Here is an 18,659-nt window from a genome sequence, read left to right on the forward strand (position 1 = left end):
GCAGGACCCCTTACACCCCTAACATGGACTTTTCACATTTCTGCCATCCAAGAGAAGATACTACAGCATCAAAGCCAGATCTGCCAGGCTGCAGGATAGTTTTTACCCCCAAGCTGTCAGACTCCTTAACACCATGCTGCCACCTGGGATCTTCCACACTGCCTCATCCACCTCTAAAAACACTTTCCTGCAAAGACGAGTGTGCATGTAGAAAAGAACTGAAAATCTCATACTGACCTTTAAGTATTTTGACACTCTTGATATCCTTCTGCTGTGAAACATTCTAAACCTGTCATTGTTTACACATGTCTTAAACAACTATTATCATACACTGATAATTTCTGTATTATCTATATCTATTATTTATAATTATTATATTACATATCTATTGACTATATTTATCCATACATTGCATCAATGTTCATATTGCTAACTACAAGTCAATATTGCTGCTACTTCTTTGTCTTGTCTTTGCACATCATGTTGTTACACTGTGGACCCTGAGCTTTGCAATTTCGTCTATCAGTATACTTGTATATGTTTGAAATGACAATAAAGTTCACTTTGACTTTGAAATGGAGCAATTACTGCGGTTCAAGAACATGCAATTGAAACACCTCAGCAAAGGAGGTTTTTTTCTAGAGACAAAGATTAATAGGACTCATATGCCAGTGATACAGCCAAGATATTACACAAAGTCAAACCAGTGGTACCCAAGGATTCTCCGAAGAGACACAGTTCCGAAGGAGTACAGTCTTTGTCTCAGGTCATTAGATAGCGTCCATGTCTCGCAACCATATAGCAAGGCATGAAGCAACAGAACTCTAAAGACTTGGAAGTTCGCCCTTTTGCATAGATATCAGGAGTACCACACACTCCTTTCCAGTGACTCCATGAACCCCATACTCTTCCAATCCATCAACTGACTTCATAGGAATATTCACCAGAGACATGAATGTCACTGCTGAGGTAAGTAAACCTCTTGACAAGGTCAACACTTTCTCCGCCGACAGACACACTGCTGATGGCTGTGCTTAAGAGGTCATTAAAAGACTGGATCTTGGTTTTTATCTGGGATACTCACAAGCCAAGATACTCAGACTCCCCTCTCAGTCTCTTGAGAGCCCTGATCAGAGCCTCCATTGAATACCCTACAAAAAACCTAAAAAAAGGCTGTGGTACTATAGTGCCTTCTGTTGTTTTACCTATACCCTTTCATGAACACCTCTGAGGAAGGAGGTTTTCAGAGATAGGTTTTGAGTTATGGTAACTGACCAAGACAAAATAGGCACCATTTAAAAGTAAAAAAGCAAATTCATAGACAGCAGGCAAATGAAAAGTTGAAATACTAGAGGAAAGAACTACAAACACACATTTTGTATTGTGGCGGACGGCTGGTAGCTCATCCCAGCCGGGACGCCACTGTGATGGAAGGATGGGGGAAGGCAGCTTTTCCAGGACACTGCCTCCCCCAAAATGCTAGATGGCAGCTTCCCTGGGATCTGGCAGTGCTCCGGATTCCTGCGGGGCATCCTGGGACTCGGATTTCGGTTGCACAGCCCTGTTGGGTGCCGTGGGTGCCACCAGGGAGAGCTGTAAAGGAACAGAAGGACTCATGCCGTATTTATAGCCCGGATGTACTCCCAGGTTGTGAGGATGGGAGTCCCAAAGTACTTCTGCTCTGAAGAAAAATCCAATTCTCCATCTGACCCAGAACTGCTAACAAGTCACATGAGTGGAAGAACAGAAGCACTTCTGGGTCAAGGACTATATAAAGGACTGTTGAAGACCCAGCAAGCGAGCCGGAGTTGGGAGGTAGAGGACAGAGCTTTCTGGGAAGTTTGGAGGAGAGAATTATTATTATTATTGTGATTATTTATTTACTTATGTATGGTAGCTATGGTGCTTAGTACAATATTAATAAAAAGAATAAGAAGTAAAACTCTTCTTAGTACTTTTACCTGGTGTCCTGAGCATTTGTCTGTTGGGTTAGAGGAGCAACAGCAACTCCTAGTGTTATAATATATTTGATCTTCCACATCTGCATATCACTTTCCAGAGCACAATACTCATGAACACACACCCACATACAGTATACCAGGCCCATTTACAGCTTCCAGTTCAACTAACATGAAAATTTTTGGAATGTGGAAGGAATACCTGTGCATACATAGGTAGAAAGTGCAAACTCCACACTGAAAGTAGTTGGGTTCAGTTTTCAAACCTAGCATTCTGTAGTATTGAGGCAGAAGCTGTAACCATTGTGTCACAGTTCTGTCCACATAAATTAAACAAATATGATCTCTCTGAAAATACACTATTTCTTGTACTTGTGGAAATCAAATTTCCTATACTGTATTGTAGTCACAGAGATTAATTTTACATGTCAATATTTCAAATGTGCAAGTCAGTGATCTGTTACAAATTGAGATCAGTTTACCTGAGAATGTTTGGAGACCCAATGCCGAAGAACATTTAAAACTCTATTGGTTGCTGCTCTTCGAATTATAAACTCTTTGTCACACATTCTCTCAGAGTTGTTGAAGGCTGCAATTAAAATAAATGTACAGTAGTGTTACAAGGAGTTTTTGAAGGCCAGAAAAGAGCACATATTTCAGAATTCACTTGCAAAGATGAATAAAATGCATTTATAAAGCTCACAATAATAAAACTTAATTTTACAGATAAAGTGAATGATCAATAAAGATTTTACACCCTTTAGCCTGAAGCCGATGTCACATTTCTAGTCTAGTTCAGTAGCTGAGTATGTCAGACTACTGACCACAGTTGCTGATCTTGTCACTGGACCATGTCAGTTTACACAACTGAAAATCAGTGGGCATGTTTAATTTACTGATTACAGGCTGACCTTGTGTGCACTCCTTTTGTGACAGCCAATAGTGTGCTACCTGACGGAGCCAGCACTATACAAAGGGTTAATAGCTATAGCAAGTTTAGGAGCAATCTCAGCCCCTTTTCTATCTTTTTCCCATTCAATCTTGGTACATAAAACAGAGACCTCATTTTTAGGTTCAAAACAAACATTTATTATTCCTTGTTGCTATATGTGCTTCCAGATGAGAATTCATTGGTTGGCAGCTCTGATGCACGTAGGCTGACTGTATGATTAAAGACAAGACTGTTTGATGTTGTTGGAGCAAATTGTGAACTAGTTGAAGTGAGTCACTGGGCATGTCACATTATGCGACTTCCTTCACAGAAGAGTGCTGCTGGCTGCCTCTGACTTGCTAAGATTATGTAAATCAACGCAGTGGCTGACAATTGTTGAAAAAGTTTTTTGCTTATCTAAATTTCTTAGAAGGAATTACAGTAACGTTGGACATTGTTAACATGAAGAAGGGTTTCTTAATTCTTCTAGGCAACTCATGTGGAGGCAGATTTTCTTTCTAACAATGCAACATTTTGTTAATAATATATGCTTCTACTTGTTATACATTTATTGTTTTCATTTTGAAGTACTAAAATATGTATTTTACTTTAAAAATAGCAAAAATACTGGAGCAGATTTCTTATTCTAGAGCATTTAAACTAAAGATATCCCACCGGATACAAACAGGCAAGTTTTCATGTTTACAAGGGGTTTATTTTAATACCAATTTTTGACTCATTAAGCATCTTTGTCACAGTTATTAGAATCAATGTGGCTTTTCTGTTGGGTGCTACAGACAGCTGTAGGAAAAAAAAGGTACAAGACATCTTATCTTTCTATGCTAATCTGTTCCACCTACTATTGCTGTTGCTGATGCCACATTTAAGGTCTAACTTTCAGCGTCTAGCCAATCTCATCCTCTTGTTACAAAGGAAAAGAAAGTGGCAGAAATTGTAGATGATCCAGTAATAAAATACAAAGAAGTAATTTCCTCTTCCACTCTTTGTTTCTTTCTCCATTACCCTCTCACTCACTCATCTGCAATCACTACCCAGCTCACAGCAATAATACCTGCTGCCACCCCTGCCATGTCTTATCCTTATAAATTTCTTTGGCAAGCCTTATTGATGTTTGGTCTCCTTGTCTTTACTAGGCATGTACTATTTTAATGACATTTTTATTAAAGTAAAAATACTGTAAACAGAACAATGAGGGCCATAAGTTTAATTTGTTTGCTATGTGGTACTATAGATATGGGGCTGGGCAGGCTTGTGGCCTCAGAAACCCCTGCAGATTTTTGTGTTTTTTCTGTCCTCCTACTTTTTTCTTTGCTACTTAGTATTGCCTAAACTTATTTTTATATTTTTCCTTTTTCTTTCTTCATCTTGTAAAGCACTTTGAATGACATCATTTGTATGAAAATGTGCTATATAAATAAGTGTTGTTGTTGTTGTTGTTGTTGAAAGAGCTTAATGGTAACTGATAAACAGTCATGTTGGTGAGTCATTAATGAAGGGATAAAGACTCTTTACATTGGGTTTTAATAAGTCCCATTAATATTGAAGTGACTGTATTCATTTCACTGGAATTTGTTGTTCTTTTAGGATGTCATATTTGGAACTCCGGAATGCATACCTTTTTTTCCTTTTAAATTAGAGGTGATTATATTTTACAAGATTTCACCTTATGGTTGTTTTTTCAGGGACATATTATGTACATAGAGATGGCATATTTTTATTCTCATATTTATTTCTCGAAGATATTTCTTTTGGTAATCACATTGATGAGGATCATTCACAAATACCAATGGTACTTAATGAACTGGCCATCTTTTTTGGCATTTTTCACAAAGATGTCTGTTAATTCTCTGTACTGTATCTGTTACTTCAGAACTTTGGAAGTTAACTACTTAAAAGCTGCACATACATGCAGGGAAATGTATTACAAATACCCACTAATCATACAAACAGCACATCAGAATTGAATATATTTCTTTATTACTTACAGTATGGCCAATCTATTGGCACTTTAAACAATTTTAATCTTTTAGGTAAACTGGAAAAAGCATAGTGCACTAAAGCTTACAATTACCTGGTGGACTCCCATGGCCTGCTCCAGCCGTGGCAATTGCAAATGCAGAGGCCGGAGACACAGAACAGCGGGTTGTTTCCACAGATTGCCCTATTGAAAAAGTAAGCAAAACAGAAACAGAGAAAGAGCTTTCAAATGAAAAACGCATGCAACAAATACACAATTTTCTGCTGTGCTATTGAGATTACATTGACAATTTGGTTGAAATTTATGAGCAGATATCTCCTGTTTTGACTAGAAATGTTATTAAATATATGAATACCCAAAAATTCTAGACAAAATCTGTTACCTTTGACAACACCTAGAGGGAACCAACAACATACTGTAGAAAAGGGCAGTTTTGTAAGACAAACCAAATTAACATTTAGACATATCTCAAAATGAATTTCAGATATTTTAAAATGCAGTTCAAATCTTAATATATCTAGAATTTATTTCCAAATATCTCAAAATATTTCAGTACATTTTAAGATCTGAAATTGACTTGGTGTGCATCTTAAGATATTTTAAATTCATTTTGAAATTTCTTTAAATCACTTCCTGTAAAATATTCCGTACTTTCAATGGGACTGTCACTTTATTTTAAGATATATTAAAATGCAGTTGAGATATCTGAAAATGAGCAGGAAGTAATTTGAAGATAGTTTGAAATGCATTTGAGATATCTGAAAACATGCAGGAAACTATTTTTAGATATATTTTAAACATATTTGAGATATGTAAAATTTCATTGGAGATGTCCGAAAATTATATCCAGATATGTTAAAATATGTATCTGAGATATCTTGAAGCAAAGCTCAATGCTACTGTACCTGAGAAGATCATATAGGGAAGTGAACTTTTTAACATATTTTTAAACGCAATATCTTTTACTCTTCAAAAAGTATATTTATTTAGTAACAACCCTATTTCATTACATTTTGAAGGCTGGTCAATACAAATTTCAGTGATTGGCTAGTTCAAAATTTGGAGTTCACAGTGGCCAATTAAAATAAAACTACATGCAAAAATCTTTTGGGGCCATAGGTCATGATATGAAAGCGCAAAGTATTGTAGTAAATGATGTAATGTCTGAGCAGTTTTTTCATTTTCTCCGGTTCAGTAAGTGGATGCATCTCAGCATATCATGGTGCAATGATTTAGTGTATTGGCCAATAACTGAGTAAACACTGTAGAAGTTACTGCCTTTATCTACTCTGCTGTGACTTTATGTTTCTTTTGCATGTGGAGATATCTGTGTACTAAAAGGTTCAGCGGGAAGTTCTGTGTGTAATGGAAAAAAAGAGACCGTACTATATACCCCTGGTCACATTTAAAAGAGCAGTTCAGTCTCAAGGTTATAAAACAAATTATCTTCATGATGCGATTTAAAGTGTATCCTAAAAACTGTGGAGTTACCTGCATACAAGAACTGTAACTCACATTTACAAAAACCCATGGAAGTAAGTTAATTTTTAAACTAGTGGGATGTTTAAAACACAGCATAAATAACAGAAATCACACTTAAGTGTATAGAAAAATACTACAGAAAATTTCTGATAATCACTTATTGTTGCAAATGAAACACTGCTAAAAGGGATAAACTATGATAACAGGCATCATCATTTTAACAAAAATGTTCCACTTTAGTGTGTGATATATATGAGGTGCATTTGGCCTATACATCATTTCCTAAGTGTGCATAGTGCACATTGGTTTGAAATATTTACCAGTAAACATCTGTATAAGAATATGGGTGCTTATGTATTTTTTGGTTTCACCACTTGAACAAGGCTACAGCCGAAGTCTTGACACTGAGAATTTGTAATTATGGGTGCAATTCCACCTCCCTTTTGTGGTGCATGTGTGTCCTAAGAACTGGCCACACAAAGGGCTTAGCAAAAAAAATCCCTCCCACATATTCACAACACACATGCTGTATTCACCTAGCCATATATTTCAACTGAGGAACAACTGACAAAATAGAAATAGTGAGGCACTTTTCAGTTGACGCATTCAGGATATACTAAAATACACATATTTTTAGATATCTGAATTTCATTTTAAGATATCTTAAATCAGCCAACACAGCGGTTAGCCAAAAGCTGTGGGGTTTGTTGTTTGTTTTTTTTTCGTGAATTTTATAAAGAACAACCAAGAGTCGCAAGTGCAGATCATACGAAAGTTAAATTCAAGTTGGATGCCCAATATGACATGATTTTCTTCTGTTATTTTATCTTGGAGAAATATATGTTACTCCATTTATTAACAGACATTTGCATTTATATTGAATATATGTATGTAATTAATTATTTCATCACCTCATAGATTCTAGACTCCACTTTGATTCCAGGTTATCATATGTCAGAAACCCTACATGTTAATAGAATTTAAATCTCAGAGTCTAAAGATGTGCTGTTAAGTTCACTGTTGCCACTACACTGTATCAATAAATTTGTGTTGGTGTGTGTGGCTGTATGTCTGTTATCTTATGATGGAAGCTTGTCTCATCCATGGCTTTTACCTTTCTTATTCTGGTTGTTATTAAGGAAAACCCCTCCCAAGTTGCACCAGATTTAACAGTCAGATAATGCAAATTTAGCTTACATTTGCTGTTTGTAATTACTATCAAGCTGACCATTTCCCTTACCTCCTGACTGCCGATATCGTAGATGTCGTGGCGTGGAAGGAGACCTACAAGGAGAAATATCTCCTGGCTCACTTGTCTGAGGGCTCTCTGGAATAAACTTGTCCAGTGACACAGACTCCAGCACAGCTGTTTAAATTAATATTAACAACAAGAGCAAATCAGATTCTGAGAATTATATGGGCTTCTCAATGATATAACTATTTTCTCTCTAAAGAGTACACTTAATTCAGGCTATATATTGAAGGAATAAAACAGAATAAACTTAATAGCTTAAGTATTCACACTATATTGAAATAAAGTTCATGTTTTCATACAAAATATCATACAGCAATTCAACAATGTCCTCGCTGTTTTAAGGTCTCCATCTTTAATTATAAATAAGGATCCACCACATTTTTGGAAATATTTCAAGTATTTGCCATTACAGAACACATTGCCCTTCTTCTTGAAATATAAACTTAACTAAACCTTCCAAACTGTTTGTAATTATCTTTATGGGGAGTATTGTTGACTATCTAAATGATATATAACAAAGGTCTGATGTTAGTATTTGTCACCATACAAACTGGTGACAAATACTGCTTATTTGCTGAATCATGTTTTGTCATGTAAGTTTAGGATGGAGGCTGGAACAGTAGTTACTATAGCTGCTTCAGAGATTCAACATTTTGGGATTGAATCCTGCATCCAGTCATTGTTTGCATCTGGGTGCACTCTTCTTGGGGCACTCTGGCCTTCTTCCACCTTCACATAAATGTGTGTTAGGTTAATTAATGACTCTTAATTCTCTCAATTTCTATTTGCTTGGATGGGCTTTATAATGGAGTGGTACCCAGTCCAGGGCTGCTTTCTACCATACACTTAATGTTGCTTTTAATGGTGATGCAACCACCCTTGCAACCCTGAATATGGATTAAGCAGCTCTGAAAATATTATGTCAATTTAAAATATTATGCATTTTAGAAAATGGTGACTTCATCCTCAAATTAGTTTCCCTTGTTTTAAAAGGGAAAGATTTTAAAAAGGTGAGTTTCACATTTTATTTGTGGGTATGTGTGAGCTGATCAACCATTTTTTGTATTATAAAATTAAAGTTTTGCGAATATCAATACATAACAAAATCCCATTAAGTTGCCTTATATTAATGACTTAACTGCAAACATAATGATTTGAATTGGCTTCAAAAACAGAGATCATATATCTATCCATCCATTGTCCAACCCGCTATATCCTAACTACAGGGTCACGGGGGTCTGCTGGAGCCAATCCCAGCCAACACAGGGCGCAAGGCAGGAAACAAACCCCAGGCAGGGTGCCAGCCCACCGCAGGAGATCATATATTGTGAAAGTAAACCTGTTTAGTGAAGGGGTTGCCAGCAACAGTCTGGCAGGGGTAAGTAAACTTTTATTGTTGCAGTTAGGAAGGAAAAAGAGTAGTATAGCTACACAGAAAGTATAGCTACTTTCTTCAACAGCTTTTTCACCACTTGCACTCCTTTCTCAGCTAGGCTATTCAACTGACCTAGGTACAGCGTATGTTAAAATTAAGTCATGACTGCTAACTGGTAGCCCATTATCTTTCAAGAAATTCATGGAGATATAAAGTTTTGTAACAGTCTCATTGGTTTGTTTGGTAGTTGCTTTTGACAGCAATGCAAGATATGCATAGTGTAATTAATTATACATACTTGGTAAGATATTTTCTACCAAATGAGACATGTCTGCTCATACTTTCTTGTGATTCTCTTAACACACACCTTCTTTGGACACTGGAAAATTCAATCATTACTATAACTACTTCCATATTTTGGTCATGTATTGCTATTGCATTACATGTTCCTCACTTCTTTAATTTTTTAATGCCTATGTGTCCCTCATGAATAAGGCTTGTCAATTTTGATCTCATTGAGGAAGGGATAATTATCCCTTTACCTTTTAGCAAGACTCTATCAGTTACTGAGTTTGTCTTAGAAATGCTGTCATGGCTTTACCAGCGTCAACTCTCCAGGGAAATTAATTTTCTTAATGACATCTGTCAAATCACCATGTCTATGTGTTTCCTTGGAAGTCTATATCCATTTTTCTTAGATACAGGAATCAGTATTCTGCCAGTCTTTGTGAATCTAAAATCCTTCTTTGTCACCTTGCTGTGGAAGCTCAGTCTGCTGAGAGTGCTATAGTAAGAAATTTAAACTGAAAAGTCAGATCATATTTTTGGACATGCGGTATTAGGTACAGAATTCATGGTGGTCCATTCCCATTGTAAGTGAGAAGACATTTAAAGATTTATAACACAACAGGCTTCTAACACATATATTCACATTCATGAAATTTATCATACCCTAACAATGTATCTATCCATTACTTTCTCTCTTTGTGTGAATTTCTATGGGTTTCTATATGTAGAAGTAACTCATGTTGTTAGAACAGCAAAATCTTTTGAGTCATTAGTTGACTCTTTCATTGGTTTTCTACTCAGTTCCAAAATATAATACTAATTCTTTAATTTGTCTGTATGTAAGCACAACCCATTCTTTTTCATGCTTATGGTTTCATTGACACTTTCAGGTGTTCAACAGAATCCCTATGTTCTGTCTAACAGTCTGCAAGTGAACACTCTAAGCCTAATGCTCTTTGTAGTTGGCACAGGTGTTTTGTACTAGTGCAGTTCTTGGTCAGACTATAAGCTACCTGAAGATCTATTGTCATTGGCCGTAACAACAACAACAACATTTATTTATTTAGCACATTTTCATACAAAAAAGTAGCTCAAAGTGCTTTACATGATGAAGAAAAGAAAAATAAAAGTCAAAGTAAGAAATTAAAATAAGACAACATTAGTTAACATAGAATAAGAGTAAGGTCCGATGGCCAGGGAGGACAGTAGTTGCTTAACTGCAGTAGTTGTAAGTAGTTCCTTTTAATTGTTGTAAATCTATACTTATCGTTTACTTTCAATCCTCCTTTCTTTCCATGAGCCATTACATTTTGCAGATTTTTAATATCTTCTATATTGGTTTTACTATAGAAGACTATGACTGTCATGAAGAGGACTTTTGCACGTTGTACTGTATTCCATCTGCACTTTTACAGTCCTATAAAATAACTCCAGTTTTTAACATATTCTAAAAGCTAAATAAAGGAAACAAAAACTTTCTTGGGAAGTATCTTTACTCAAACTGTTTAGAAAAAACTGAGCAGTGCATCCACCTTTAGAGGAGTGAAGCAGCCTGAATAAAACAGTTGTGAGATCTGTTTTTGTCAGTTGTTTGTAATATTTCCTCAATGATACATTTATTCAAATTCTTTGGGTACATTGAATCCTCACATTCCTTTTTCTCACTCTTGTTATAAGGAAAATTAACCAATATTTAATTCTTATTATAAGAGAATGAATCAGTACATTCTGTAGGCTCTTCAGAGTTCTTAGCTACATCCTTCAATATTAAAAGCTGACATTCCATTTTAGTCTTTTTTTAAAAACTAATAGCACTGTTCTGGCAGGTGAAATTGTTTCTTCAGTTGCATTTTATACTGAAAAAAGAAATGGATAATTGCTTTAAAACACATTTAAAATTTTCAGGCTGTGTGGCAGTGTATCCATTGGATGTCACTAGTGTGCTGTCAACTCTTTAAATCACTCCTAGCATTTTGAAAGCTTTTAAACCTAAAATTTGATGTGTTCTCCTGTTTCAAGACATTTCACTTTAGTTTTTGAGATTTGCTTTCATATAACAACCTCTTATACAAACAACAACAACAACAAAAAAAACTTTTGTCAGTAAAATATTCAGCCAGGCACCCATGACTGTCTTTACAGGTGTTTGACTGACATGAAAAAAGGAACTATGCACTAATGCATTCATTTTTGCTGTCTGTCATTGTCTCCCCTGGCCGTCTCAGTTTCAGTGTTCTCATTTCTAGGAAAACCTCAATTTTGTGAAGAGTCCTTTTTAATTAGTATTTTGGTCAATCCTTGTTTTAAGCCAGGCACAGTTTGGGTTCCTGCTTATTCCCATATTTCTTACTTTTGGGAAATTTATTTGAAATTTTTTTTTCCTGTCCATTTTGCATTTTTTTGGATAGCATCTACTACCACTGATACACCTTCAATATTAAAGGACTGGGCTCATTTTATTGTCTGCTTATGTATTTTATCATTTGTGAAAAAAATACTGTATTTTTAAAATATTTTATACATTCCTTGACAGCAGAAAATATAATGTAATGCTAATAAAACTGTTATTAACAGTTTTTAGCTCCGTGATAAGGAAATATGACTTGATGTCAAGGTTTAATCTTCATGATATTGATAATAATTTCACAGCATTAAGTCTGCTAGATTATAAAGTTATGAAATTATATTTAAGTGCACAGACCATAGGAAAACCTGGAAATTATATGTTGGACTTACTGCATTTGCTTTGTATTATGGTTTGGTTTCGTTTGATTATGGTTTGCCTTTATAATTCTTCTTCAGCTAAGGAATATTAATAGTAATGTAATAATAAAAAAATTGCCCCTAGTTCTGATTGTTATAGATTCATTGTTGGAATGCATTTTTCAAAAAGGATATTTCTGCCATAGCCATCCTTTTAGTATCAAAAAAATGTCTCACTTTCAGAGCGCACTTACTGCTTAACTAAGGAGTAACTAATGATGAAATTTAGTTTAGAGAAATTCTGCTTTTATTTAGATTTAAATGTCAAAATGCTGCGGTGGGTTGGCGCCCTGCCCGGGATTGGTTCCCTGCCTTGCGCCCTGTGTTGCTGGGATTGGCTACAGGCAGACCCCCGTGACCCGGTGTTCGGATTCAGCGGGTTGGAAAATGGATGGATGGTTGGATGTCAAAATGTCAGCATGACAAGGAGTGGCAACAACATCCATGTCATTCATCTGATTTTAGCATTGGCTTTCTTCTGCTTACAGGAGCAAAATAGGAATCATACCCATGATGGGAACAAGTCTCCCACAGGGCACACATAAACGCCCAACCAATTTTTGATTTGCTAAATTGTCTAACATGACCATGGACAGTGGAAGGAATCTGGGATGATCAGAAGAGATCCATGCAATGAAAGAATTAAGCATCTCTTTGGACTAGACATAATCTGTGTTTAAAGAGGTATTACGTTGAAATAACACCCATTACCTTACCTTGCTGCTCACTATAAAAATTAGGGGAAACCTTAATCAAAAGGAGTGGTGCTAAAATTCACTGTCAGGAACTATTTCTTTCCTTAAAACCTAATTGGTTTAAGAAGTCTGTCTGATATGCTGTGCTATCAGTATGACCACCTGCCTGTACTGACTAACTGTTAATGGATACAAACTTTCACAAGGCTGAAATAAGCAAAAGGCACAAAATATACACACTCAGAGATTGATAAAATGATGTGCAAAAACTCAGTGTTAAAAATAATTGTGCCCCAGACCCTTTTATTGATCAGAATAGCCACAATGACATCACACAGCATCATGCTCCCATATCCATCACACAATGCTAAAAAGTCATCAACTATCTGATACAAACACCGCTTTTATCAAATTTGGCTTTGAAACTGGGCATATACTACAAAAGAACATCTTCTCTAGCTTTCATGAACATGGCAAGCATTAATAGGCTTAATTTTCAAGGGATTTTTGTATAATTCTGTTAGATAGCCATCTGGGCCTGTACCATTTTTGCTTTGTAGGATTTAACAGTCTATTTGGCTATCAATTAGATTTTTATTAAACAAACTCTTTGATATATGTGTCCTGTTAATGTTTGCCACATTCATGGAAGCTGGAGAAGTTAGAGAAAATAACATTTTCCTTCAGACACAAAGACAAAATGCCAGACATCAATTACGGGTTTTCCCTAGGAAGGCAAAAACCTGAAAGAAAGTGAAATCTACCAGGCATTTTTCTTTTCATTATTGAACAATGGTGTTAAGAGTATGGTCAAAGATTTTGCAAATCAAATATAGCAATGAATAATCTTGCAAAGTTAAACTCAATTTGTTAATTTCAGACTATACAAACAATAACAGAATTCTGTGTGCTCCTGGAATCTGTAGATGCAGGAAAGCTTTTAAAAGGGGTTAAATATGGTTACATATTCATAGCAGTACTTAAATTGGGATTTGGAATCAATATATCTTCAAGGATTCATTTATTATATTCTATGCCTGAATGTTAATTAATGTGAACTACTGTATATACACTCTCAATATCTTACTTTTGTATGGTCAGTCAAACATTTTACTTGCAGTCACTTTTGAACTCCTTACCATCTATTTGGTGCAAACAACCAGAGATCTGGGGATCTGTAAAGGAAGGAGTTGAACAAAAAGTATTGCTTTATGCAAATGACATAGTGCTCTACATTGCTGATCCAGAACTTACTTATGTGGTGATTTTCCTGTAGTAAAGGAGTTTAATTAAATCTCAGGGTTCAAGGTTAACTTAATAAGATAAGCTTTGTGCATTATTTACTCAATTTTCTTTAACTCTCTTGGAACAGTTTACACTCCTATGAATAACAATTATACATAGAGTTAATGATATGGTCAAAATTAATTTGATGGAAAATTATAAAGAAGATATTATTAATTGGTCAGGTTTTTATCTTATATATTATAAGGGTGAAATAACAATGATAAAGTATTACCCCACCCAAAAACGACATTTGTTTTAAATCTTACTTAACCCATTGTAGTTTCTAGTGAGGACTGAGAAAAAAATGTGCATCATGTTTCCTAAAAATGGAGCTAACAAATTTAAAGCTTTAATGCAACACCGGACAACAGCAAACAGTATCAAATCGTCCATAAAAAAAAATCTCACATTATTCATGGTGCATATTCCAGGTCAAGTCATCCAGTCATATACTAAACACTATTATTAAATTGATTGCTCTGGCAAAATGAAAGCAGCCCACTATCTGGAACCCCTTTTACATGGGGCTTTTGAATTGAAACACCACTGTTGGAGGAAGAGGTGAGTTTCCCATTTAAAAGCACGACCCTGGTATGTAGGTGCCAGGTTTGTATAGTTCAGTAGCTGTATACCTTTATTCAATAAAATGCTGAGAAACACAAAACTCTGAGAAAGTTTCAATTTAAATTCTTTTTTAAAAAAAAACTTTTTATCTTTTTCTGCATTGCCTTTCATTCTTAGATTTCATTAAAAAGTAGTTTTTTTTAAAGCTAAAACTCAAAATGATGTTCAGAGTTAAATAAATAAATAGAATAAAAAATGTACTTAAGTACGAAAGTACAAAGTTAAGTAAACTTCAATTAACTCACTTTTTTCATTTCAAACATGTTTTCTTGGGTTTTCAGAAAATCACCATGTTAAAATGAACAAATGTCAGTAAGTTCACACGTCAAGCTTTTTCTTCTTTGAGTACATTTGTCAGTGAAGAATTGCTCTGATGGTGTCAACAATGCAGGAATACAAATACTGTAAAGTGTCAAACAGACTTGACCAACACAGAAAAATCTCTTGCTTCCTTATATGAGCTGTGGTTATGAATGGGATAAATAATAAATGCATATAGCACCACTCTCTAAAATGTAGTATCATTTAATTCAGTTAATAATGTAATCTATTCTGATCATATTTTTTTATTATATGAGGTGAGGTATATATAACAGAAGGTCACAAAACAAGCTATGTATGAAAAGGTTACAGAATGAGCTATTTGTCTTTAGACTAAGCAACCCATTTATAGTGATAAGCAAAATAATTTGCTCAAAATTCAATTTACAGCAAAGCTCTGTATTACAAAAAAAAATGCAAAATAAATTTTGTTTCACCTTTAGTGAAATTCATGCCAGTCACACAAGACGAACGTTATTTAATACTTGTCTGGATACGCTTTCATAGACTAATTCCGCATACACATCCCTGTTATTTAGTACTGAAATAAAGATCTCTCATGAAAAAAAAGTCTGCATATCCTCATCTAGGACAAGGTAGTTGCTAGGTATCACAGGAGGATTAGGGGTCTTTTGGCAATGAAGACTTTCTGTTTATTGAGTTTCCCTATGGAAAACACATAATAATACACATGATGGTGCATTTCACTATGTATTTGTGTGGAAAATGTGCAGCATGTCACATTTTTTAAAAAAAAGTACTGCACTCCTCTAGACTGATGTGAATGAGAGGCAGGAATAGAATTGATTTTACCGGTGTTACAAATTACATGTATTTTTCATCTGCAGAAAATAACGCAAGTAAACACAGAAGTATGAACCAGGCTTTAGGAAGCAGACTTTCCTAACTTCCACCCAAAAAAAAACTCTTAAATAAGTTTCCCATTTTGCAGTTGTACAAGTGCTTGCAAAACTATATGAGAAATGAAGATTAGTATCTTCCAGAAATATTGTGAGGTAACTAAAAGACCGGGAGATAAGAAACACAAGGCAAAATTGTAGTAGAAGACCAGCAAGGTCAAAATCAGAAGATCGTAAAGTTATCCAAGCAATCAAAGCACAGGGGCAAAGCAGAAGTCAAAGTCTAAGTCACAAATGGTTCAGAAATGAAATGAAACCTATGCCTACTTGTAATAAAGCTAACTGGCACTAAAGTTGTTTTATTGGTTGATTATACAATTGAATTTATACTGTATTTATACTGTTACTTCTTGGTGACATAACAAATGTGAATGTTCCAGCCATGTGATCAGTCTCCCGTGTTTTCTATATAATATAATGGGAATGAAAATGAAACATAATTACTGTGTACTATGATACTGTACTGTGCTGTTTTAGACATCACTACCCACTCAATTTAATGTTATGACAGGGTGAGCATCTGATTGTTTAGTAAACTGTTCTTTGAAGTAGGTAACATGTATTTCTAATTGGGTGAAAAGGTTTATTTCTTTCATTATACAGTTCTCTGAAAAGACTGTCATCCATATGTTATACTGCAAATAACGCATTAATGTGAACTGTAACTCTAAGCTAACAGACAAATAAGTGGAAGCTTGCGATATTTCACCGTCAGTAAGTACTTCTGATTTCTCAGAAAACCTATTCTGATGGCTTGTATTATTTGATAGAATATGGTGAGCTACATTTGAGCTACAGGTAGTTCAGTTTGCTAGAACACTTCCCATTCCACTGAATGGCATGTATTTCATTTGTAAATTATAAATTAAATTACACCTCCACACCTTTTACTTAGTAAAGTTTCAGATTTGTATCTGGTAAAAGGAATCTTTTTTCACAAAGAGGAATTGATAACCAGGCTTTTGGCTTTCTTTTCTTTAGTTACTCTAATTCTATGGCTACATAGAAGATGATGCTGGAGAGGCAAAGTCTATTTAACGTGCCATGTTCTTCTCTACACCAGGGTATTTTCTTTTAGATGCTCAAGTATACAGTTTGTACTACCATGAAGGCAGCCTTATATATTATGCATGTTACTATTTTATGTTTGATTTAAAAAATATACCCACACTTTACTTCTTTGTGGATTAACTGCCATTGTTACTTTTGGCTTTAACCAGTTATTTTGTTACAATGCTAGATGTTGAATTCTATTCATGCCTTGTCATTGGAGGTTGGATGCCTATTTGAAAATGCAAATGAAAAATCTTCAACAGAAATGTTTGTTGACAAATTTTTATTATTGACATTGCTAACAATACTGAATAATTGTTTCAGAAGATTCTTAACTGACTTACCATAGCAGTGGGAAAAGGATATCCTATTTTACTTAAATAAAAAAAAAATCAAATTCTCATTTCAGGGACCCTTGCTTCGAATATGAGTAAAGGATGGAATGTCATGTTTGATATCAACAGATTGCAGCATTGTATTCTCAATGCTTTGTTGTAACTCTATCACTGTAATAACACAGCATAATGTCCCTGAATCCTCTTAATCAAACTCAGGGCTGCACAGGGCTGGAATACAGTACTTCCTTGCAGCATTAGGTATAAAGTGACAAAACAGCCCTAGACAGACTGTAATCCATAACATGGCTCATATACGCACACATACACAAAGGTCCAATTAACCTAATCAGCACATCTTTGAGATTCAAGATTTTATTTGTTGCATGTACACACACAGGGGTATACAGTGAAATGAAGCTCTGTGAGTAGCTGGTACTGTGCAATTAAATAACATTAAAAATAGATATTAAATATTAAAAGGTGCATATTAAAAATACTCAAATAATTGTAAATGTATAACATATATACACATTACAGGTATAATAATGGTTAAAAAATAAATAATAGATAATAAATATAAATAATAGATGGCTATTTTTTTACAACTTTGAGGAATGCCTGACAAGATGACCATTAGTTATCTTTATTGCCTGAGAAAAGCTCTTACTCTTCTCTTCTTGCTTTGAGGCAATGCAGGCGACTGCGGGATCTTGACCTTTTAAACTGGCTGTAAAAAGGGTAAGAGGAGTTCTTCATGATCTTGGCTACCTTGGTAGTGCACCTTTTTGTTTATATGTCCTGTAGGGATGGCAGCGATATCCCCATGATGTGTTTCTTTGGGGAAGTGGGGGGTACCTCAGCTGAAAATCTATTTAGACACAAGGAGAACATACAGAATCCACACTGATAATGAATCAAACCAAGGATACCGGACCTGTGAGGCAGCAACAGTCTCTACCGGGCTACACTTCTCTCACTATAATGCTACTGAAAATGTACATTTCTTAAAAACAGATTATATACAAAATATTAAGAACAATAGATTTTGCTGCTGTGCTGCTTATTTATTTTAAATATATTTAGCTGAATTCGGAACAAAGGAAACAGGAACATTTACATTTATTAAGGCTTCTGTTTGTTTTCTGATGAATTTTGACCACACTAATTTTTAAAATGTGACAACATATTAATTTTTTTAAGTAGTGTCATGAACATACAGGGTTGGATTTTATTGGTCATTCAGGAAATAACCAGTGCAGTGATAATGGGGTTGTTAACTGTTCAAGGCTGTCATCCTTCTAGTTGTTATTATTGAGAATATTCAATTTTGTTTATTTGAATGGTATATCAAAGTTACTTAAATGATTTAT

The 18,659-nt window shown here is 35.0% G+C and overlaps 1 protein-coding gene across 3 annotated transcripts in view; it reads right to left on the minus strand.

The window, feature by feature from the left end:
- Positions 1-18,659, minus strand: part of rasgrf2b (Ras protein-specific guanine nucleotide-releasing factor 2b) — a 511,409-nt gene that overhangs the window by 37,081 nt on the left and 455,669 nt on the right. For 2 of the 3 annotated variants that reach the window (XM_051929616.1, XM_028804694.2), the window contains 3 exons: positions 7,611-7,736; positions 4,982-5,071; positions 2,441-2,547 (listed from right to left, as the gene is read on the minus strand). In XM_051929616.1, the coding sequence (XP_051785576.1) occupies positions 2,441-2,547; positions 4,982-5,071; positions 7,611-7,736 (323 nt within the window). The remainder of the gene's footprint in view (positions 1-2,440; positions 2,548-4,981; positions 5,072-7,610; positions 7,737-18,659) is intronic. The other variant, XM_051929617.1, reaches the window with a different exon arrangement.

The sequence above is a fragment of the Erpetoichthys calabaricus genome, chromosome 7 (genome assembly GCF_900747795.2).
Source record: "Erpetoichthys calabaricus chromosome 7, fErpCal1.3, whole genome shotgun sequence".
Classification (NCBI taxonomy): Eukaryota; Metazoa; Chordata; class Cladistia; order Polypteriformes; family Polypteridae; genus Erpetoichthys; species Erpetoichthys calabaricus.